Genomic DNA, 23,090 nt, shown 5'->3' with positions numbered 1-23,090 from the left:
TTTACGAAGAAAATAAATAAAATATAGAATCATTGGGACAAAAATAGAGAACTATTTAAGTGAACACGTTTCAGGCATTTAAACATCACAGGGCTTACTTGGTAATACTTGGCCACCTGCCATCATTTTCATTTTTTCTTAACTACTTCTGAGAGACCTCCTTCCACTTAAAGTATATATTAATAAGATGTTGCCACATGTGGACTTGTAAGACTGGAGAGTGAGGGTGATAATTAAAGTCATATGCAGATCTTTAAAAACTCACTTTAATTATATGAAGTTTTAATTGTTCTACCAAGCTGAATGTGAATTTTGAAGTTACTAAAACATATTCAGACGTGCTCCCAGTTACTTGTCTTTGGGTACCTTCTGGTGCTGCAGCCAGGGACCAGTGAACAGCCCCAGTCTGGGGGGTAAAGGGAGTGAGGATAGGCTTGAACATGGTGAACCAGTCTCTGCAGGGTTGAAGGCAGCAGTACAGAGGAGATGGACTCCCACCTTCCAGAAGCTTATAAGCCTGGCTCTCCCTGATGACAGAGCCAAAGGGAAAGTCCCTTTAGCTTCTTATGTGATGAGGCCTTTCAGCCTTAATACCGTATCAACTGAGCATTCGAGACTAGAACAGCATTTTATTTGAGCCCACAATAGTTGGAGAAGCAAAAAAAAAAAAATCCCAATATTGTAATTTCATATGCAATCCACTGTTTTTCACCGGCTGCCAGGTGAAAGTCCTTAAAGGTACAGAAGATGAATGAGGCCAGATCATTCAATGGCATATTTAAATATTCATGCATTCATGTATTCATTAATTCATTCATCCATTCCTTCAATAAATATGTCATCAATAGCATTTTTGACCTCGGGGAATGAGGCTACATCATAATATATCCAGGTCAAGTTGGAGAAACCCTGATGCCAATCAAGATGTATTTTAACTTTCAGTCTCATTCAACACTTTATCTGAGATTACGTTTCCTGTTCTTGGAATACTAGGACAAGGGAGCCAATCAGCTTTGTAGTTTAGGAGGGAATTTGAAATTAAGCTATATAGCAGAAGAGAGGAATTCAAGACCAACCAGCAATAGTTTGAGAAACCTACTCCCCGCTGCACAAACGAGCCATACCATGGACTTTAAAATAAGTATCCTTCTGTGGAGATTCCTTATCTCTTTGTAGAAGTAGAAGTAGTCACAAAGAATTTTCTTGATCTCAAACCTAGTGATACAATCACTCCAAACATGATCACATTTATAATGTGTGTACACATCTTTCACTTCTGCCACTTTCTGCCTGTGTAACTGTGGACAAGTCACTTTCTCTCGATAAGACTCAGTCTCCTGTACTCTAAAAAGGACAGTTGAGCTGGATGTTGTCAAAGGCCTCTTCCAGTATCCCTGTTCTACTTATAAGCATGATGTTTTTCCACTCCCAAGAAAATCCAGGAGGAGAGGAAATACTTCAAAGCTATAAGGAAAAGATAAATTTGTGTTTTTGGAAATAGTCCTATCTCTGACACGACAATGACGCCATGCTGTTTTCATTGGAATCGATGTGTTATAGCATCCTGTCCGGTTGGGCCCACATTTGTCCTTGCAGCCATGCTGTCCTTGGGCTAGGATTGGGTTAGCTGTTCCAGACTCAAGTCGACCGCGCCTTCTGCTCCATAAAGAAAAAACAGTTACAACCTCAAAAGGGCAGTTTGTTTTTGTGGTTGCTCCTGAAAGTGGCATAGCCCCTTTAGACCTCGGTAAATATTAAGCTAATTGAATTGGCTGAATTTAATTGTGGGGAAAAGTTAGTATTGATTTCAGAAGATGGCCCTCTTCTTGACATCTGGGAAGGAGTTCCATGTTCTTAGACAAGTTTGTTTTCAGAGAAAATATTAGACCTCTTTTTTAAGAAAATCCAATTGTTATTTTTAACTTTGGTACATTTTAAAAATCTCTACTTACACCTGGCTCTAAGTGAGTTTTGGGATATTCTGTTCCACATCTTTAAATATTAAGTATTTGGATCCCTAAATATTCTCCAAATTCACAGATATATAAGGCAGAAGGCATGACTGACTTGAGTCTGGAACAACTAACCAGGTTAAGTAAATGAATAAGTTCTTTATTTGACAGATTTATTGAGAACCTTCTGATATCCAGTACCAGGAATGCAAATATCAATAGGACATGGTTCTTGCACTCTGTAAAGTCACAGAAGGCTAGAAGGACTGGGAGTTACCTGGTTCAGTCCCCTGCTTCACTGAAAGGGAAGGACTACACCACCTTTATATAATCAACATAATATGATTTTTAAAGAATTTGGGGAACGGCCATCATAATTTCCCACTCTGTCCGCCACTAATTCAGCTAACCTAATAATTTTTCAAGCCTAAGGCAGACGTGTCTTTGAACTCATCTTGACTTGAACCTTTCTACATTTCTAAAAACTCTTCGGGGCTTAGAGGGGTCCAGTCCCTGGGAGTGTGGAAGCCAGCCTCAGCCGACCTGTAGACCTTGAGGATACTCTCTCTGTAAGAGGATGAGGTTCTCATGAGGGAAGTTTCAGATCCCTCTCTCACCAGAGCTCAGGAGTTCTACAGAGAGCCAGCGTAACTACTGAGGGTTCTGTGCCTTTTTAGAGGAGTAGAAGAACAAAAGCACAATTAATTACATGCTTAAAGTTCTGGGGATAACTTGAACCTCCACAAATATCCATACTAAGAATACTAATTCATAATAGTTATTGAGTACCCTAATCCAGTGTCTTTATAAACATTCTCATCTCCATTTTATGGATAGAAAATGGAGACTCAGAGAGGTTAAGTAATTTGCCCAAAAGTCAAATAGCCCGTCAGTGATAGAGCCAGGGTGTGGGCCAAGACGGTCTAACTCCGAAGCTTCTGTTCTTTCCCTTTATCCAGATGGACACTTGAACCTCTAGATCTTACGCTTAATGAAGGGAGGTGTCAAGAACCTTACAGTAAGAGAATCCGTTATGTTTCCTAGTAATAAATATTTTGGAGCCTGGCTGATATGGGAAAGAACTATAAGAACTCAGTTATGACTATTCTGTTATATATCCTTTCAGGGTAGCGTATAGAAGGCTTAAGACTGGTTGGTTCTTTTACTAGAATTAAATCTAAAACTTATATAGTAAGTAAGTCCTTCCCTGGATATAGCTTACTCTTCACCACTATTATGTCATATTTGGCTAGCCAACTTAGCCAGGGACCCAGTGATCATACACAAGAGAGAAGAGAGATTTTAGATCAAGTGTCTCTTCACGGAGAGATTTGATGATTCACTAAAATAGATGGCAAGACTGTTTCAGGAATCTAGGTACCAAATATCAATAGAGGTTTTGTTTTGTTTTGAAGTTTTAATTTGGGGACAGTGAAATGGAAGAAGAGGAAAATTTTGCCTGTTAACTTAATAAATTATACATGTTAAGTAATGTTTTTGGAGGATGGAAGATCAGCAGTGAAGAAACTGGGGCATTAACTATACAAGTAGCAGTTTTTCCTAGGCCAACAGAAAAGATGAAAAGGAGCCACCTTGCTTCACTGGGCCAGGACTTCTGTCAAGTGGCCCCCTTTGTCGACACTTAGTACTTGGCATTTTTAATAATTAAAAAGAATAAAAATTTAAAAGAATAAGTTAAAAGAATAAGTGCAACAGGTACAAGGGTAATAGATAAACAAAACTAGAAAAAATAAATAGAAAAAAATAATGGCAAATATTAAATTTAAAAGATCCAGGAAATAAGAAAAACAGAAAATTAAGAAGAAAGAAGGCAATGGAATGATAAAAAGGCAGGAGATGGATAAAATTGCATGTGAAATGGCAAAATGAACATTAAAAGCAATTAAAATATGCAAGTAGCAAAGAGGATAATAACAACATAAAATAAGCTAGAATGAGTGGTTAAAGTAAATAGCCTCCTCTAAGAACATACTTACAAAGATTATAAAACAGATCAAGTAGTAATAAAATAAGGAAGTGGTATAAAGCAGTAAATTAAAGAACAATTATAAAACAATAAGAAGAGAAAATTAACAGGCTAAAAGGACATTTAATAATTGTATTAATAACTAACACTTTCTGACTTCTTCCCATGTGTTAGGCACTTTACATGCATTAACTTATTTAATTCATTTAACTTTAATTCATTTAACTTTACATGCATTAACTTATTTAACTTACTTAATTTTATTAAAATAATTAGGACCTTAAAAATGTAAACAAAAAAAGTTTAGTGAGGGATGAAATCAGGCATCAGAACAACAGCAATAAAAAAACGTCTAAAGGTTAGAAAAAATATACCTATGGGTGTCAATTTTCATTCCTTGTCTGGAGTGATTGTTTTTGCTGTTAAATCACCAAGTACCTGCCCCGGTACTTCTCTAGATTACATGTTCGAGCAGTGCCTGGCACTGTAAATGTTGGTTCTTTAACCCTCTTGTCCTAGTAAGCTTGGCCTTTCCTAGCGACAATTGCTAGTGGTTAAAATTCTCAAGCAGTAGAATCCATGGCCCGGAACCTGTGGCAGTGGGAAAACATCTCATAATCCTGCCCATTTTACAGGGTTTAGATCAGGATTATCTTCTCCTAGAAGTTCTTCCTTGTTCCTACGTAGTACTTAGTGCGCTGGGCTTGGAATGGGCGTTCTTCTCTGATTCTTTTCTTTACTTCCTCTCAGCCGTAGGTTTCTGAAGAGGATTCTAGTTTGTACCCCAGCCTTCCTTTCAGACTTGGTACACACTAGGTGCTTAATGCATGCTTTTTTTTTTTAAATTTTTTTTAATGCATACTTTTTGAAGTGAGCCTACTTGAACCTATTGTCAAGAGGTTTTTCTTTGCTTGCTTTCTTTTTTTGAAAAACCAGCAACCAACTTGTGTCTGGATTTTCTGCCTGCCTGGAACCCCTACACATTTTGGGGTTTCTGTGGTCCAGAAAGAGTCTCTCCCATAAGACGATGGCTTTTTCTTCTTTTTCTCTCTATTTATCATATCCCAGTACCCATCTTTTACCTCCAACTTCCATATACCTTATACCCAATAATCTTTACTAATTCATGCTAGAACTCTTTTATGCATATGTTCAGAGACCAGGTATCTGTTGCTGTTTCTTCTCTTCCCCATGCTTTTCTCTGGGGCAGGTGTTATCTCTGAAGACTTGGGCTTGATCTACAATTCCTTCATTTATTCATTCATTCATATTCACTCATTCGATCAGCAGGCATTTTCTTGGAATTTACTATTAACCAGTTGTGTTGGGCATTGGGACAGGGAAAATTAAAAAGAGATCAAATGCTTCTTTTCAAGCAACTCTCCATCTTGTCTAAGTTGATTTGCTATGTTTAGCCTCCTTCCTTTGACCTTAATTTTTGTGGAATGGGAAAAACAACTGATTAATACTCCTGACAGGTAATTATATTTTGAAGAGAGTTGTGAAATCACCTGCTAATGCACTAGTCTCCAGGCAGAAGAGTCCCTCTTACCTCCATCTTCCTTCCTCAGACTTGGATTTGACCATTAATTGCACTGGTCTTTTTTCCAATGAGCTGTAGAGGTTGGCCACGACCTTTCAAACACACAAGACAAAGACCTAAATTAGATGTGGACTTTCCTTCCTACACTTTGTTTAAATTTTACATTTACTTTTTTTTCTGATTACAAATTAATATTTAATGTAGAAAATTTGGAGAATGCAGGCAATTCACAAAGAAGAAAATTACTGCTAATTTTTTGCGTGGCAGCCTCCTAGCATTTTGTGTCTAAGTATGTTTTGTGTGGGTGTAGAAAAGTTAGGATCATATGGAACACATCATTTTGTAGCCTACTTATTTTACTAAAAATATATTATGAATATTTTCCATATCATTAAACATTCTTCTCAAACATAAGTTTAATAACTGCATAAGAGCTTGTTACTGGGAAGGTCCGTGATTTATTTAATCAGTCTCTACTGTGGAACGTTTAAACTGTTTTCTTTTCTCTTTTTTTACTATTATTAATAACACTGTGGTAAGCATCATAGTACAGAAAATTCAGTGCATGTTTTGTATTATTTCCTTGAATAAATTCCTAGAAATGGAGCTGCTAGATCAAAGGGTATGAACAAATCTAAGGCCTTTGTGATGTATTGTAAACTTTTCTCCTGGAAACTCCTATTAATTTATGGTTCCTACCAGCATTTTTGATCCTTCCCATTTCCTTACATTCTCAATAACCATGTCTTAGCAGTTTTTCAGTCTTTTTCAATTATCACATTATAAAATGCCATCTCATTTTTAGTTTAATTTAATTTGTATCTCTCTTTGATTTACTAATGAGATTGAACATTTTTCATCTGTTTGTTACTCTTTTTTATGCATTCTTGAAATGCTCATGTTTTTCTTATTGATTTCTAGGAACTCTTACACAAGAAAGGTATGATTCCATTTCTTACTTGGCCAATATTTAGAAAATAGAGAAAATTCTATTTCTCAATGGAGGAAGACTCAGGAGGAATAAGGCCCCAGGTCTCATTCTGTCTATTTCTGTGGAAGGTTCTTCAGAGTGAAAGCTGGATTGTTATCCTGGGAAAACTAAAGGCAGATCTACATGTGATACTGGTGGCAATCTTAAAAAAAATATTAACCCTGCAATCTGAACTGGCTTGACATTTTGTGTATTTCTAGTGTATGAAAAAACTCAGGACTATAAAATAGAACCCAAGAATTGTCTAAAAGAACCTAGAGAGGGGCTTCCCTGGTGGTGCAGTGGTTGAGAGTCCGCCTGCTGGTGCAGCGGACACGGGTTTGTGCCCCGGTCCGGGAAGATCCCACATGCCGCGGAGCGGCTGGGCCCGTGAGCCATGGCCGCTGAGCCTGCGCGTCCGGAGCCTGTGCTCCGCAACGGGAGAGGCCACACAGTGAGAGGCCCGCGTACTGCAAAAAAAAAAAAACCTAGAGATACATTAGTCAGTCAAAACTTTCCTTGAAGATTTACCCTATGTCTATTATTCCCCTAAGTATTAGGAGTTGCCAAATAAGTCATTGGCTAGTTTATAGCCAGGTGGAAGAAATAAAGCTACATATAATTTAAAAGTTTTCTTACGACCTTAGCTCAACTTAGGTCTAAAAAATGGTCTTTTGAGTGACTAGGTGTTTTCTCATATTTTGGAGGCTATATCTGTCTCCTTGCATCTTCTTTTACCATCTGAAAGGTAGCACATTCTTCTAGATGATTGAATTTTGACATCTCACCATCATCACTCCCCTCTGCCCTTCTCATTCCCTGGCAGAACGCATATAGAAAAGCCAAGTCAGACTCCTGAGCCCACAGCACAGCTGGAAGATTTCCACTGCAGAGATTGCTGGGACAATCTAAAAGGGAAAAAATTAAAATTTAAAAAATCAACCCAGTCTTATACTTGGATGAGAATCTCAGAATAAAAGAGGATATCCCCCAGCATCCACTGAAGATATCTGGAGTGGTGTCAAAATAACTCTGAATTCTTGAGTACGTAGTTTCCAAGCACTTGCCTTCATTTCATAGCTACATAGAATTCTCAAAACAACAGTATCGTTCCCTAAATAAGGCACAGTAGAGCCTCATGCCCCATTCTAGCACGTTCCCCTCAACATTCTCTGTCTGCCTGTACCCCACAACTTCCCACCATCTCTCCCTCCTACCCTTCTGTTAGCTGTAATGACCCTGCAAACACTAAATGGCATTTGAGTGCATTAAGCAGCAGACTCTCCAGTGACATAGCAATTATGGCTCTGAAATAGATTTGGTGCGTCACGGAAGATAAGGGTTTTGAAAGTTTCTGTTGTGATTATAGCCTGTAACTCCCACAAATAATAGGCTTCAAAATAAGAGGCTGCCAACGGAGCCTTTGTGGCTTTGTCTCAGTGATGGCACGTAAATTGCTATTAATGTCCTAAGTGTACTTGAATATGCCAGTCTTTGGGATGTGAAGTTGGCTCGGTGTCTCTCTTTACGCGACATGTCATTGTTGGTCTGATAATCTGGGGTAATTGCTGTCTCTTGGATGGTCAGGAAAGTGTAAGAGGATTTAGCTTCCTGTGTGATGGTAAATAGCCTCAAGGTTTACACCACGAGTTATGTGTGTGTTCCGTAGATAGCCACCGTTTCTCGTTCAGGTGTGTATACAATTCCTGTGTGTACCCTGAGTAGATAATAGCCTTTCAACAAAGCCACGGCAAAATCAAAGGTTATGAAACTGAAGTGAAGAATCTGGAGCTGTCTGTATCAGCCAATCAGATAATTTATACTGAGAGTAAAAAAAATACCCTTTGCTTGAATTTTTCAGATTTGGCTATATGAGTAAATATAATTATCTGTTGTCTTATAGAGCTACTCTTTTCCAGCATCTGCAGCATCTGTGTGTGTTTGCACATTTTTTAGGTGCCATAAGTATTTTCTGAACACGTATTAGCTCTACGTCAGTATGATAAAGTGTGTGGAAATTATGTGTGTTTTTGTGCAGTGTGTGTGGATGGGTGTAAGTGTGCGTGTGCTTTAGTTTTGCAGGGCTGGATGTAGAGGATGTTTATTCAGATATAAATAGTTTTCTGCACTAAGACACCTCTATTTAGCTAAAGCAAGCTGAGCTTATTTTTCTTTGTCTCTGAAAAGTTAAATAAAACAAATTTGAAGTTTTCACTTCCTGTATGTACATTTAACCTAAGGCCCCCCTAAGTCTGTGGAACATGGAAACATTACATGTAACTGTCCTATTTGCACTTTGAGCAGAAATCCAAAAGCATCCCAGCCTTAAACTTGGAAATGTACACTACTTCGTATCCTGTGCAAGCTACGAAAGGTTCAACCCAGACCATCCTCTGTGTCTCAAGTGCCTTACATGGCAGTATTAATTCTGGGCCTTCACAACAGATGAATTAAGGAAGGATGAAGTTAAGAAGGTTCCAAAATAGATCTTGATCTTGGAGTTGACCTATATGTGCGTGTACTTCAGTCGTGTGGCGCTGAGAGCTGGCAGGATGTTGCACTGTGATGGTGCTGTAATTTTGCAGTTGGATTTTGACTGAGTGCCCTTGAGTGCATGCCAGATACAGTTGGAGATAATGACTTGTAATGAGAGAGTTCACATTCATACCAAGTGAACATGGATCAGGGTTACCCTCTGACTATACAGGTCTCAGCCCGGGACTTCGCATTGCCCGTGTAAGGTAAACTGTATTAACTAACCAGGTGGCACCACACACAGTGATGTCTCAGAAGTATAACCCCCGAGGAATACAGTTTGTCTTGTCCAAAACCAAGTTTGGTAAGGTGGATTGAGGCTTCAGAGTAGAAGGTATTAGAATCCCCGGAAAGAATCCTCTGAGGCCAGTCTCGTGGTTCATAGGTTCTAGCACCTTCATAAACAGCGCATAGATTCCCAGAAGGTGAACTTAAGAGCATGGGTCATCTGCCTTCCGCCCTGAGATCGGTAGCAGCCATGCTCTGCACTTCATGCGCCCCAAGCTTTGGAAACCTGAAATGTCCAGAAGCTGTGGCATATAGTGGGGACTAAGTCTGGCGAATTCTAGTTTCTGAGTCGTAGATTCCTGGCCTGAGAAGAATAGATGTTCACACTGAGTTTATGTACCATTATATATTTGTTTCAACCAAAGTAAGAGAATTATTATTACTATTCTTACATAACTACAAAGTTACAATGGGTACCAGCATACAGATGGCCTTACAGACACAGGGACAGGCACCAAAAGAAGCTTTCAAAGCATTCATTTCTCTATTTGTTCAACTCAAGTACTTAATTGAACAGTTGCTCTATCAGACATGATCCTTGTCTTCTAACGGCTTGTGGTTGAATGATTTATCATCTTACTGAAGATGAAAATCAAAGCCTGCAAGTCTTGGCGTGATCAAGCCATCCCATTCTCCAGGCCCATCTTGCTGCACTCGCCACTGTGCTCCTGTGCCCCATTCTTTCAGGCCTTCTTTCGGTTCCTTGGAGCCTTTGGACAGGTTTCTCCTTCTGCCTAGAAGGCTCTTTGCCCCACTCTTTACTTGTCTATTTTCTGTTCACTTTTAGGCTGACTTTCCAGAAGCCCCAACCTCAGTGAGGTCCCTGTTCCTCTGTCTCATAGCATTTATTACCATCTGGAATCTATATTTGTTCTTTTGATATGTTTTGAATGTCTATTTCCCACAAGTCGGCAAGCTCCATGAGGGCAGACACCACATTTTTAAAAACTGTGTTATATCTACCACAGTATGCCTCGTACATAGTATGAGGTAGGCACTGAACACATATTTGTAGATTTTAAGAATTAAAGGATTGCAGCTAATAAGATCTGGTGCTCGCATGGATATTTACATAAATAAAAGCTGCATGTGGTTAAATGTCAACATGAAAGGTCAAAAAGTCAGTGGTACTAGAATGTAGAGAAGTGGGTGATGGTTTGCCCTGAAGCGACTTGCAGAAAGGAGGTAGCCCTCAGGCTGGGCCGTGAAAGAAGATATGGATTCCTAGAGACCAGAGAAGGGGGTAGGCAAAGGCAAAAACCTCTCACTTGACTTCTCTGTAGAGTAGGAAGGAATCTCACTTGGACAGTGAGAAATCTATTATTCCTTCAGAGCACCTTAAAGTACTGACGTCTGTTCTCTACGGGGAAAGGCTAATGGTACCACTGATCTCTCTTAACCTTCACGGCAAAATCTCAGGGCTCAAGAGTCTGTGGTGGGAAGCAGACTAGCAAGGGGTATGGTGGTGTGACTTGGGTGTAAGGTCACCAGGGACTGACCTAGTGGTAAGTGGCAATCAGAGAGGATACCCCCAATAGGCAGGGGACCATGGAAACAGGAATCCTAGAGCCAGCGGCATGGGATAATCCAGACAGAGGACCAACTTCAGGGAAACGTGATGGCAGGCAGTAGTTGGTGGGCTGAGGTTCCAGAGCAGGACTTCATTTATAAGAGCAAGTCACTACCTCATTCTCTTTTTAAAAAAATTGAAGTATAGTTGATTTACAATGTTGTGTTAGTTTCAGGTGTACAGCAAAGTGATTCAGTTATACATATATGTATGTATATATTCTTTTTTCAGATTATTTTCCCATGTAGATTATTACAAAATATTGAGTATAGTTCCCTGTGCTATACAGTAGGTCCTTATTTATCTACTTTATACATAGTAGTGTATGTATGTCACTACCTCATTCTTAAATGAACTGTGGTAAATAGCAGGACACCAAGCAGAAACTAGGCAAGGGCTTGGTAGAGATGGTCACAGCCACAAGGAAGACATTCCCTCTATGAAGATACAGGTGCAGAAGGTCAAAGTTCAAAAAATTTATTCTAGCCAAACTAGACTAGAATTAACAATTTTTGGCTAAGAGTACATGTTCTTCCCAGACAGGGTTACCCAGATTTAGCAAATGAAAATACTGCATGGGACATACTTACACTAAAAAATTATTTGTTGTTTATCTAAAACTCAAATTCAACTGGGTATCCTATATTTTATCTGGCAATTCCTTTCCCAGGTCCCATGGTGGAAGCTCTACCTGCATGTGGGTCTCAGCCCTCGAGAGACTAAGGATGGGCAAAGACCTACAGGCCACTTTGGGACTATGTCTATTTTGTACATTTGTCTGATTCCCAGGATGCCTGAGGTGGTGACTAGGAGACCGTTCCAGATGCAGGGTGGGATATCTTCCCGCTCCTTGTGCCCTGTGGAGAACACTTCTTGTTAAGATGGAACTGCAACAGGCAGTATCCAATGTTTTTCTCAATTGCTTTCCCTAAAAAGAAAACAGAACAATATAAACATGAAACATAGTTTCTTGTTTGGGTTAAGCTATGAAGTACCAGATCTCCTTGATGCCTACTTATTAGCAGGAGAAACGTTCACTTCCTAGGTGTAAAAGTTACCTTGAACCCTGGTGCTACCTCTGCTTTGCATCTTGAATATTTTCTAGGTCTACACAGCTCTTTACATGTAGTCAGACTGAACTGTGGAGGTCAGGGACCTGATACCCTTCTCTGTGTCCATACCCACGATGGAGGATGGATGTTACAGTGCCACTAAATGTTTATTTACTTCTTCTTATGTTCCTCCAAGAGATATTTATTAAAATCTACGCTGTGTCAAGCATCATGGTAGGAACTTTGGAATCAAAGATATGTTCCATGGTCCTGTTCTCATGGTCCAGACGTGTGAAAGAACAAATACAATACGGCGGCACAGGTGCTGTGATAGAGGTACATCCTGGCAGGGAGGTGCGGGGTGCGGGGGGCGATGACCTGGAGGGCTTATAGGAGGAAGAAAACTTGCCAGGGGTCAGATACAGGTGCAAGGATACTTAAACTCAGTCTTGAAAAAGAAGCAGGGCAATAGTGGCAAGTAAATGGATGAGTGGGGCACTGTATTCAAGGGGAAAGAAACGGGCATGAAATGGCAGCTCTGTTACAGGAATTTCTAAGTACCCTGATACGGTTGAAATATTAAACATGAGCATGGAGTTGAAGAGTCAGCAAGGTCCGGGACATGATAGACCTGACGAGGACATTGAACCTCACCTTGAGTCCAGTAGGAAGCCACTGAAGGTTTAAACAGGGAGGTGACATGATCAAAACTACATTTGTGAAAGATCACGCTGAGGGCAGCTCGAGAGGGAACTGTAGGGGTCCCAGAATAGGCGTGGGTCTGTTTACTGTTGTAAAATTTCCCAGGGAAATTTTGAATCCTTTGTCCCTAAGGGGGCTTTCCAGTAGCATTTTTTATCCCAGAGCATCTCTTGGGAAGTGCTCACAGAATAATCTTGGGAAAAGTCTATGCACATCAGCAAGACATAGTTCTGTCTTGGTGGAAGAATGTTGGATCTAGGGTGTGACTCCACTGTGTGAGCTGATGTCTCCCCTGATAAATGGTGGCTGTGTGTGTGCTTGTATGTGCAAGTGTGTGTGTGGGGGGGGTGGAGGATGCATGCATGTTTCTTTGTTTTTCTTCCTGTCTGGCCCCACCAGAGCCTGGGTTATTGAGGGCCTGGAGCACGTCTACCTCACCCTTGCTGAAGGCATTGCTGGTAATGGCATCTGGCCCATATGCAGATCAAGCTCAACTCGGTGCTGACATCAGCCGGTTTGTGGCACCTCAGTGTATTTCTGGGTTGCAAATGAGAGTTTCTTAGTGCCAGGCTCGCTTGGGCTGTCACATCAGGTGATGAATTCTCTGCATCAACCGTGTACTGCTAAGGTAAGCTCAGAGGAAGAGCGGGAATAAGAGCAGGATGGGACCAGCGGTTCTCACTCAGCCCAGCAGCCGCTGCTCTGGAAAAGGGGTACTGGCTCCGCAACAGCGAGGGAGAGGCAGGTGGCCCCCTGAGTTCTGGCTCGAGGAGGGCAACAGAGGACAGGGAAGTCAGGGCTTAAGCTGCAGTTCTCTGCTCCTGTGTATGTCAGGAGGAGCCGTGCGGGTTTTGCCACCCACCATCGCTCCATCCCCAGCTCCATGGCTGGCTTCCTCCACCTCCTCTGATAGGCTTGCTTTGCCTTATCCATTAGATGGGATTCTGGCAAAATGTGGCGCTATCAAGTTATGTGGGTAGGATAGAGAGTAGTCATTTTTGTTCCTGAAACATTTTGTTCCCAAATGCCTTGAATTTGTGTTTTGAAAGTCCAGATTTTCTTAACTAGGAAATCTACTGCGTTTTGTCCTAATTCTATATTCTATTAACTTCCTCTTCATGAGGTTCCAGGTCAAGCCTGCTGCCGGCTTAGGTTTCCCCTGGTGGAATTAAATGTTACACCAAGTCTTGCTTCCCAGGCCACAGGCTACAGAATTAACCTGAAGGAACTGGGTGTAAATGTGAACTCTCTCCCATTATGGATGCTTTGAGATAAAAAGGGCATATTTGGCTTTACAGATTCCCACCCCTGTATCCCCTCAGGGTGGTTTCCAACAACAGCATTTTACAAAGTGAGTGTGTCCCTTTAAAGGCTGGTTTGCATCGGAGAGTGAAGGAGGCAGTTGGGGTGCAGAAGAAAAATTAAAACAGAGGTCTTATTTTCCCGTCACCTCACACGGTTGTTAATGAGACCATCTTTGACTCTCACTGTTCCCAGAGATAAACAAACACACAAAGGCGGCGTTTCCTACTTAATATTCACCCGCAGTGGAGGAAGAGGGAAGGAATTGCTCCCCGGGTTAACGTGGCAGTAAGCGAGGTCAGCTGTTTCCCAAGACGGTGCAGCCCCTGAACGTCTTACATTAAAGCTGGAATGATACAGCTGAAACGGCCGAAGTGATTTACGGGAAAGCCGGTTAGGGTGGATTTGCTCACACTTTCTGATCTCACGGAGGCTTTAGCAGCAGCACGAGCAGCGGCAGACAATATGCCATGGTAGAAAGCACCTCCAGAGAAAAGGATCCTTCAGCATTTCCCAGTGTTAGACTCGTTTGTTCTAAAAAGTACTTGCATTCATCTAACTTGAAACCCACAGGCTACAGTGTCCTGAATTTAGCAAGAAATCAAGGGTCATAGCTGGGATATCCTGGGGTAGGGTGACCCGGGACTGAAAGTCCCCCATTCCATTAAATCCCAGAGTCCTGGGCAAACTGGGGCAATTGGTCACCCCATCTGAAGTGTGTGTGCATATGTGTCTGTGTGTGTGTTTGTGGATGGAGGGGGAGTGAAGAAAAGGCAGTTAAAGAGATTTGTTTTCTTTCTTTATTTTTAATGAGGTTTTTTAAGGTTTTATATACTCTTCTTCACCAGGCCAACTAGCATAATTTAAATGCTGGTTTTGGTATCAGGCTGCACTAATTCCTGTTTCCACCATCTGTGAGCTCTCTCTCCCCTCTGGCGTCCTGAGCACTGGTCTGAGAAAACAGAACTTTTGAAGGAAAGAGATCAAATGTCTGCTGTTTGAGTTATTTCAGCTCAGAGATGACTCAAAAAGAAGTCTCCTAGAACCTTCTGGTCAATATACAGTGCCTTGCTAATTCCCTACTAATGAAACGCCACAGAGCTCCTTTTTTTTTTTTACTAATGGCTTCATTTGGGGCACCACTTACTGTTATTTTAATGGAATTATAGTATGGCTCAACAATGTTAGTGCTGGTAATTTGTGAGCAATGTAATGACATGCCTTTGTGCCACGTGCTATGACATGGACACTAGCTGCTTTAGAGAGTTTCCTCCCCTACTTGTCTCATACCAGGTCAAGTCTAAGATACATGACATTTTTCCTCTTTTATAAGCACCTCACTCTCTGCTTTATGATGTTGTTTTTATGGAGCTCCTGGAAAGTTTCCTAAAATCCCATGCTACCCAGCAAACACACACACACACACACCCCTTCCAGTCTATTTAATTAGTGAGTTAATTTATTTATTTATCTACCTATCTGATAAACATACACATATTAAAAAATTATTAGGATGCATATCAAAATGCTAAGAGTAATTATCTCTGGGTAGTAGGATTATGGCTATAGTACTCTTGTTCTTTACAATTCTCCTATTTTCAAATAAGGTATTGCATGCATAATTGCAAATACTGTATTTGCAAATATCGTATAAGCACATCTTACTTTTATCGTCAGAAAAGATAAATGATGCTAAAGGATTTTCTTCAGGGAAAAATAAACAGAACGATGATTCTCAATCAGCCTAAAATGGTACCAAAAGAATACATGTGTTCTTGGTTGAGAGGGGAGGCTAAGTAAGATATGGTCACTCTGGTGACCAACCTAAATGTGGAAATTGAATGAATTCTCTTCTTGATTCTGATCATACTACAGAGGCTTAGGCCCCAAAAGATAGCAAAGCCTCCTGTTATAAGAGAAAGAATTCTCATTTTCCCCTCATTGCCCTCTTTCTGATCTCTCTTTAACAAACAACAGGGGAAATGGCGTCCAACAGAAAAAGGGAGTGGGTAGAGCTGCCTGACTCAGTTAAGAGATGGAGATTTGAACTTGAGAGCAGTTATTCGATAATCCAAGATTGAGGGGCCATGTTCCTGGCATTGCCCAGGATGACCTTTTGCCCGCTTAGTGTCCAAATCTGCTCTTAAAATGAGGTGTGTGGGGAAACACCTACCCTCATGCTGAAGTAAGTGGTGGGAGCTTCTCTGAACGAAAAGCCTGGCTTTCCTGGGAACATTGGAACATCATTTGGGTGAGCCAATGACAGAGAGAGCCAAATGGATGAAAAGGGCAGAGAAAAAGGAGCCCGGTTCAAAGGATAGGAAGCCTGTGTTCTGTCTCAGGTGGAATCTGGAAGGCTGATTTTCTCTTACACCTGTGCTTTCTTATGAATGAAACGTGAATGGATGTTTGCCGGCACCTACAAGTGCCAGCCATGCTCCTAAGCACTGTGGATTATACTAGGGTGGAAGATGTGGTCCCTCCCAAATGGCAATAATAATACCTACCCCCAGGTACCCCCACCTACTTCAGGGAGTAAAAGGAGAGGAAAGTACAATAAAAATAATTTACCAGGACTCCCTAAAATCCGGTCTGTTCAGTATTAACATTTCCAGTGTCGAGAGTCTGTTAACTTCAAAGGAACCCAGTGACTGGGGAAAAGGGGCCTTTTAGCACATGTACAGTTCAGTGCTTTAAAATATGCAAACAATCGTGAATCAACCACTGTAGCAAATCATTCTTCAGCTATTTAATGGTGGGGTATTTTTGGAAAGGGGTGGTCATTAAAACAAATCCTTTTAGGACAATGTTATTGTTTTAATGCATCTGCATTTAGAGTCTTAGAAGATGATCTACAAATACAGATCAAACTTGTAGCTTCCTGTCTTACCACCTTTTTAGATATAGTCACACAGACCAGTCCTTGTGGTGTTGACACCATTGTTTTACCTGTTTTATTCGTCTGATCACCCGCTTTTCAAGGCTCACCTCAGAGAATCCCTCCTCCGTGAAGCCTTTGCTGATACTGCCTCAAGAGGAGATACTGCCTTCACTTGAAGCTTCATGACAACTGGGCTGTACCATGTATTAGGTTCTGCCTGACGTTATAGTTCATTCGTCTGCTTGTCTCATCCCCATACTTGAGGACATGAACTGTATCTCACTCATCATTATATACCCTCGAGCAGCTAGAACAGAACCTTGTGTAGAACAGGTGCCTGGGATCCCATAATACAGGGAGCCTCCAGAGCTGGAAAGGACCCGAGAAAGCATTTGAGCTAATCTTTTAAGTTTTCTAAAGGGGAACCCAAGGCCAAACAGGGGCAAGTGCTTCGCCAAAACCAATAGCTAATTGTTGCCAGGGTCAGAGCTAGAACTCGGTCCCTTGGCCTGCAGGGACAGCTGCCGTCATCCTAGAGCACACAGAACAATCATCTGGTGGCTTGGACTGAATTACAAAGCCTGTGAGAAGGGAGAGGTGCTAGTACTGTGTCCAGAGGCTCGCTGGGAAGAGCCAAACTCATCTGAGGGTGGGGGAGGTGGGCATTATCGACCACAGTCTTAGCCGCCCCTTGGATGAGTGTTCCCGTGGGCCAGGCACTGTGCTCGGCCCTTTACCCAAGTTGCCTTATTGTCATTGTCTGCTCAGAACGGCCACCCGATCTCAGAGGACTGACTTCTCTCCCTTTTTCCCTTCTAGGCTAATGGAGGTTGGCAGGATGCTACTACCCCTTCATCAGTGACCTCCCCTACAGAAGGCCCTGGCAGTGTTCACTCTGATACCTCCAACTGATCTCCCAGCAGTCGCATCCCGGCTGACCCTGTGCTCCAGTCGGGGCCGGGCCAGGAGGGAGGGTTTCTCAACGCTGAAGCGGTCAGACTGGAGGTCGAAGCAATCAGCACACACAATAAGAGTCTCCTTCTCTTCTCTTCTTTGGGATGCTGTTTCAGCCAATCTGGACACTTCTTTATACTCTCTTCCCTTTTTTTCTGGGTAGAAGCCACCCTTCCCTGCCTCCAGCTGTCAGCCTGGTGTCCATCATCTTCCCTGCCCCTTTCCCTCTGTCCTAGACTCCCTGGGTCCCTGCCCTCTATTACATCCCTGAAGGATATTTTCAACAATTAGAGGAATTTAAAGAGGAAAAAAAAATACAAAGAAAATAATAAAAGTGTTGGTATGTTTTCATGCTGGTGGTTTGAGGGGCCAGACTTACCTCCCTGGGATCCCTTGCTCCCTCTGTTAACAGGCAGTCCTTCTCTTTTCTCTCGTTACTCTCACTACCTCTTAGCAGGAATACGCCACATTGCCCTACTCATTCCAGGCCGCCCTACCTCCTCTTGCTCTAACCTCCCCGGGGGCGATTCTGATTAGAATACAATTCCTCCTCTTCCTTCTCAGCCCCAGGTATTCTTTGGGGGCTGCCTTTGCTGGGCTTCTACAAGTGCCACAGTTTCTGGGTTCACCTCTGCTAGCTTGGTTCCCAGCAGGAAGTCAGGCAGCAAGAGAAGCCTCAAGGAACAAGGGCAGAATTCCTAGAGGCTTTTGCATCTTCCCAATAACAGCTCTTGGTTTCAGAGGGACAGTCTCTGGAGACCGTGCAGTAAGTGGTGTTCAGAATCTACTGCAAAACCAGGTCTGAGTTAGGCATGGTGGTGAATACATCACTAAGGAGTAGAAGGTTCTTATCCTGCAACCCTTTACCTATCCCCTTTATCTCTCTCTCTCTCTCTCTCTCTCTCTCCTCTCTCTCACACACACACACACACACACACACACACACACACAAGCATACAAACGTAGGCATGTGCACAGCCTCACACATTACACTTGCCCCAAATCAGGCACGTGCCACATTCAGATACCTATATTAGTAACCATAACATTATACCTTGTGAGCCCAAGAGAGGGAATTAACAACTCTGAGTGAAGGTCACTGACACAGAGAAGCAGCGTGTGCCTGGGGCTTCCAGGCCCCCAGCGTGCACACACCAGAACGACATACACAGGACTCGATCGTGATGAAGCCCAGGTTTCCAGTACAAACTAATCCTGTTCTCACCACCTCTGGAGCTCTCAGGGAGCCACACACAGTACTTACAAAGCCTACAATGGATTTGGTTCTGTTTTGTTTTTGTGTTTATGTTAGGGACATTGTATTAATTATCCAAAGGGTTATATGGCTCCAACATTCTCGTCCTGGAGGAGAAAGATGTATAAGAACATGGCTTGGGCAAACTTTTTGCTTGCTTACTTTGAAGACCTGAGAGTGATGGAGAGCAGGGAGGTCATGCTTTCAGTGAAATCATCCATGATTTTTATTCCCTGGTAATATCTGAGAGTGAAGAGTAGGTACTAGAAAGCTGTCCTCATGTCGCCTGTGCTCACATTCTTCATAGCCAACTGTGCCGGCAATAAACATGGCAGCTCTGTCACTTGACTAAGTGGGAGGTGGTGCCTCATTTTCTTCATCTGTAAAATGGGGGTTGTTACGCCTGGCTCACCAAGAGGCGTGTGAGAGGCCGAAGAAGTTGATTTCATTCATATCCAATCTGTAATTGTGAAGTCAGGGGAAGAAGCATCCCTAAGATAAACTGGTTCATGCCACATAGGGGCAATAAATGGTTTTCCTTTTCTAACTTCTGGTTAACATTAGTCCCCTGAGGTCATCAGCCTGATGACAAAGAGAAGGGTTAGTGTTGTTCCTTCTGTTTGTTTTGGTCTGCTTGGTTTCTTAGAATAGAGATGTCTCTAAATTGGAAAAAATGGGACGTGGTTCTCTAAGCTTGTACTTGAATCCAGTATGTGGCCTTGTAACTACTTAGTCCCTGTCACATCTGCTATGCTTGAGCGGCCTCCGGGAGAGGTATAAGACCCTGAGGGGTGAGAGTGGCCAGCTAACAAGGTCATGGACATTCTGCATGACGCTTCAGTAATGGTTCGAAAATGTTCCTGTGTGTGGGTGTTGGGAGGTGGGGGGTTAACCTAAGGAACTAGAAGGTATGTGTATTTGAAGGAAATGCAAAAAGTAAATAGTTGGCAAGATGGCATTATGCCTGGATGACTGAGGTCAGTAGAAAGACTCTCTTCTAACCAGTGCCATAATCAGAGCAGGGCTTGATAAAGAGGATTCCTGGAAGGAGCCATCCTGTGACCATTCTACAGTGATTAAAACCAGTGGAGAACTTTGTCTGAGTGGCAGGGATCTATTGAAACTACCCACAGAGGAATATGATGGGATCGCATCCCCCCGATTAGGGGCAAAGTACAAAAGGGACACAAAAGGGTTCTCTTGGAAACAGGAAGAATGATTCCAGATTTGGGTTGAATGATTGCCGTTTTAAGTTGATGAAATAGATCAGAGCAGTGCTACCTTTGCACAGGCAGTCTCTCTCCCTGCAGTAGTTTGCACTGATCACCACTCACAGCATCTTCCCCACCTAGCACTTCATGCAGTGCTCTTCGCATCCAGTACCTTTCCCACGACTTCCCCTCCTCGCCTACGATCACATCCAACGTGGCGGCCACCACCTCTCTTTGCATTAAGCGAAGCATGAGAACACTGGCAGCGGAAGGTTGGGGATGGAAAGTAGCGTGCCTCTGGAAATACAGCTCCCTGGGAATTCGTATTAGGTCAATCCTACAGATACCAAAATGTGCCCCAAGACGCCTTCATTTTCTGATGGAAGTGGGAGCGCTCCATTTTCCCTGGCAGATTTCCCCTGAGAAATGATACCAGCCCTAGGGTTTGCCCACCTTGTAACTCTTCATCACATCCTCCTTTTCATCCCTAACTCCTCCCCCTGGCTTAGAATTGACTCCTGTGCGGTACTTTTGCCAAGTGACACCTTTACGTTTATTTTTCATTTTGCTGTGGTGGTAGTTCTTTATTTACCGTTTGCCTTTTCTCTCACATATCTTCCCTGCCCCTCTTTCCTTCTGAGTTTTATTTTTCTGCCCAGAAAAACCTGACTTCGATACCAAAAAAAGATGAAACTACAGAAACTCAAATTTAAAAAAAAAAACTTAAAAAAACACAAAAAAATACTCAACGATTCTTTCAGCTTTATTAACATTTTCCATTGTTTCTTGCGACTCGTGTCTCGTTCTTTGTAGTATTGATGATGAACATTTGATAATGAATGTTCTTGTATATTCAGATAAAGAAAAAAAACCAAAAAAGCGGTCTGAATTTAATAGTGTTTATAATAAAAATTTTAAAAATGACCCTCATAGCACGCAAAACAGGATGGGGGATTTCCCCTCTTCTTTCTGTGACAATGCACATCATTCCTGCATTAGTTTTTAACACCGAACTACCTACATTCACCATTTCCCCCATTTTTCTTTTATTTTCTTGCATTTGTGAATTAGTTCAAGAATGCTAGAAAAGTGTCGAGTTGTGCACATCCATTTCCTGTTTCACAATGTTTAAAAGTGACAGTAATTCATTTTGTAAACTAAAAAAAAAAAAAAAAAAAGGTTGGAATAGTGAGCATAATAGGTACAGCCTAACACGTTATTATGTTTATTAACTTCGAGACCCAGAAATAAATTCTTTTCTTTTCTTTCTTCTGCTCTTTAAAATATAAAAAAAGAAACTATGTTTTGTTTTGTGTTATTTTTGGTTTGTTTATGGGGGGGCTTTTTTTAATTGTCAGGATTATGGTCTTGCTGTTTTTATTCCTTAAATATGTATTTGAGGTGATGTGAAAAGATGACATTTGTAGAATAGGCTGTTTCCTTGTACTTCCGTTTGTTTCAGAATTCAGTTGACTTCAAAGATCAAGCCCACCATGATTCATATTTTTTCACCTGCAGTTTTTGGAGTGTGTGGCATTCTTGCAATCCCTGAGAAAAACAAAGGCAAGGACTTGAGTTTTCTTTTTAGCCCTTTAACAATTCAAGGAATTGGTCCAGGGGACCTTCTTGTGCTGTAGGGAAAGGTTTTTGCCTTGGTTGGTTATGAATGACACAATAAAATGCTTTCTTTTCTTTCTTCCTGATTAATAGCAACGTTCCACGACTCTTTCCAGCTAGAGAGGACTTTTTTCTTCCAGTAGAATCCCACAGGAGATCCTGGTGGGCTGTGCACCGCTGGCTGAGTAGACCAGATCCAGGAAGCCGTCCTAGAGTCATTTGGCCTACTGATCTTTTGAGCCAGACTCAGTGCTGTTGTTACAGTGCTGAGCAGTTACACCTGATTCATTGGCAGTGCGCCTCGTATGAACCTCTGATTTAGGCAGCTGTCAAACTGGCTTGATTTGGGATGTTTTTGTTAAGTTAGGGGAGAAAAGAAAGCAATATTATCTGGAGGAAGCTTAATTTAAATGTTTTTCATTCAACAAATGATTAAGCATTCAGAAAGCAGCAAGAACTCAAGCAAGAAGAGTTAAGAACACTTTAGGAAGTGTTTCTACCCAATCGCTTGCACTCTTGTTTTTAAGTCATAACAAAATAATGACAAGCTTTTCACATCACCTTTATGGTTTCAATCCCTAGCTCAAAGCTTTCTGGAATCTTTTATTTTTTTGTAAACTTTTTTTCCCTTTTGTTAAAATTAATAAAACATCCAATGTTTTCCCCCTTTTCTCTCTTTTTACTTCTTTTCTTTCCTTTGGCGTTTTCAACTATTTTGAAGTGCTTTCCTTTGGTTTTTGGTTTTATTCTCCCGCTCCCCCTCCCCTGTTCTTATTATTCAGAGTATAAACCTGCAAAGCTCTGCTCTGTTTTGGTTTTGAAAGTTTAAGCTTTCCTGCTTCTGTGAGAGCACAGGCTTCTGTCCCTTTTGATTCCAACTGAAATTTTGTGTTCTCTAATGATACTAACACGGTGTAGGTTTTACAGTCTCCTAATTTGTACTGGTAATGCATATTCCAAATAAATAGTTTCTTTTGTTGCAAAAAAGCATACTTGTATTTTGTGTAAATTTATACCTGCTGGAAACTTGTCTTTCCCCAAAGTAAGACGTGGGTTAGTGTGGCTTTAAACTGTGACCCTCATCATTTTAAAGTCTACATTGACAGTGGGGCAAATGACCTTGCGTCACTTACCCCGAAGTAAGAAGGAAGGGAGGGAGGGAGAGAGGGAAAGAAGGATCTTTTTTTTTGCGGTACGCGGGCCTCTCACTGTTGCGGTCTCTCCCGTTGCGGAGCACAGGCTCCGGACGCGCAGGCTCAGCGGCCATGGCT

The 23,090-nt window shown here is 41.8% G+C and overlaps 1 protein-coding gene across 4 annotated transcripts in view; it reads left to right on the top strand.

Annotated features, from left to right (window-relative positions):
* PBX1 (PBX homeobox 1) overlaps positions 1–22,806 on the top strand; it is a 282,525-nt gene extending 259,719 nt beyond the window's left edge. For all 4 annotated transcript variants that reach the window (XM_060134242.1, XM_060134251.1, XM_060134267.1 and 1 more), the window contains one exon: positions 17,602–22,806. In XM_060134242.1, coding sequence (XP_059990225.1) covers positions 17,602–17,694 — 93 coding nt within the window. In that variant the 3' untranslated portion in view covers positions 17,695–22,806. The remainder of the gene's footprint in view (positions 1–17,601) is intronic.
* The last annotated feature ends 284 nt before the right edge of the window (positions 22,807–23,090 follow it).

Source organism: Lagenorhynchus albirostris, chromosome 2 (assembly GCF_949774975.1).
Source record: "Lagenorhynchus albirostris chromosome 2, mLagAlb1.1, whole genome shotgun sequence".
Classification (NCBI taxonomy): Eukaryota; Metazoa; Chordata; class Mammalia; order Artiodactyla; family Delphinidae; genus Lagenorhynchus; species Lagenorhynchus albirostris.
The sequence above is the reverse complement of the archived record's forward strand: the minus strand, read 5'-3'. Positions and strand labels throughout refer to the sequence as shown.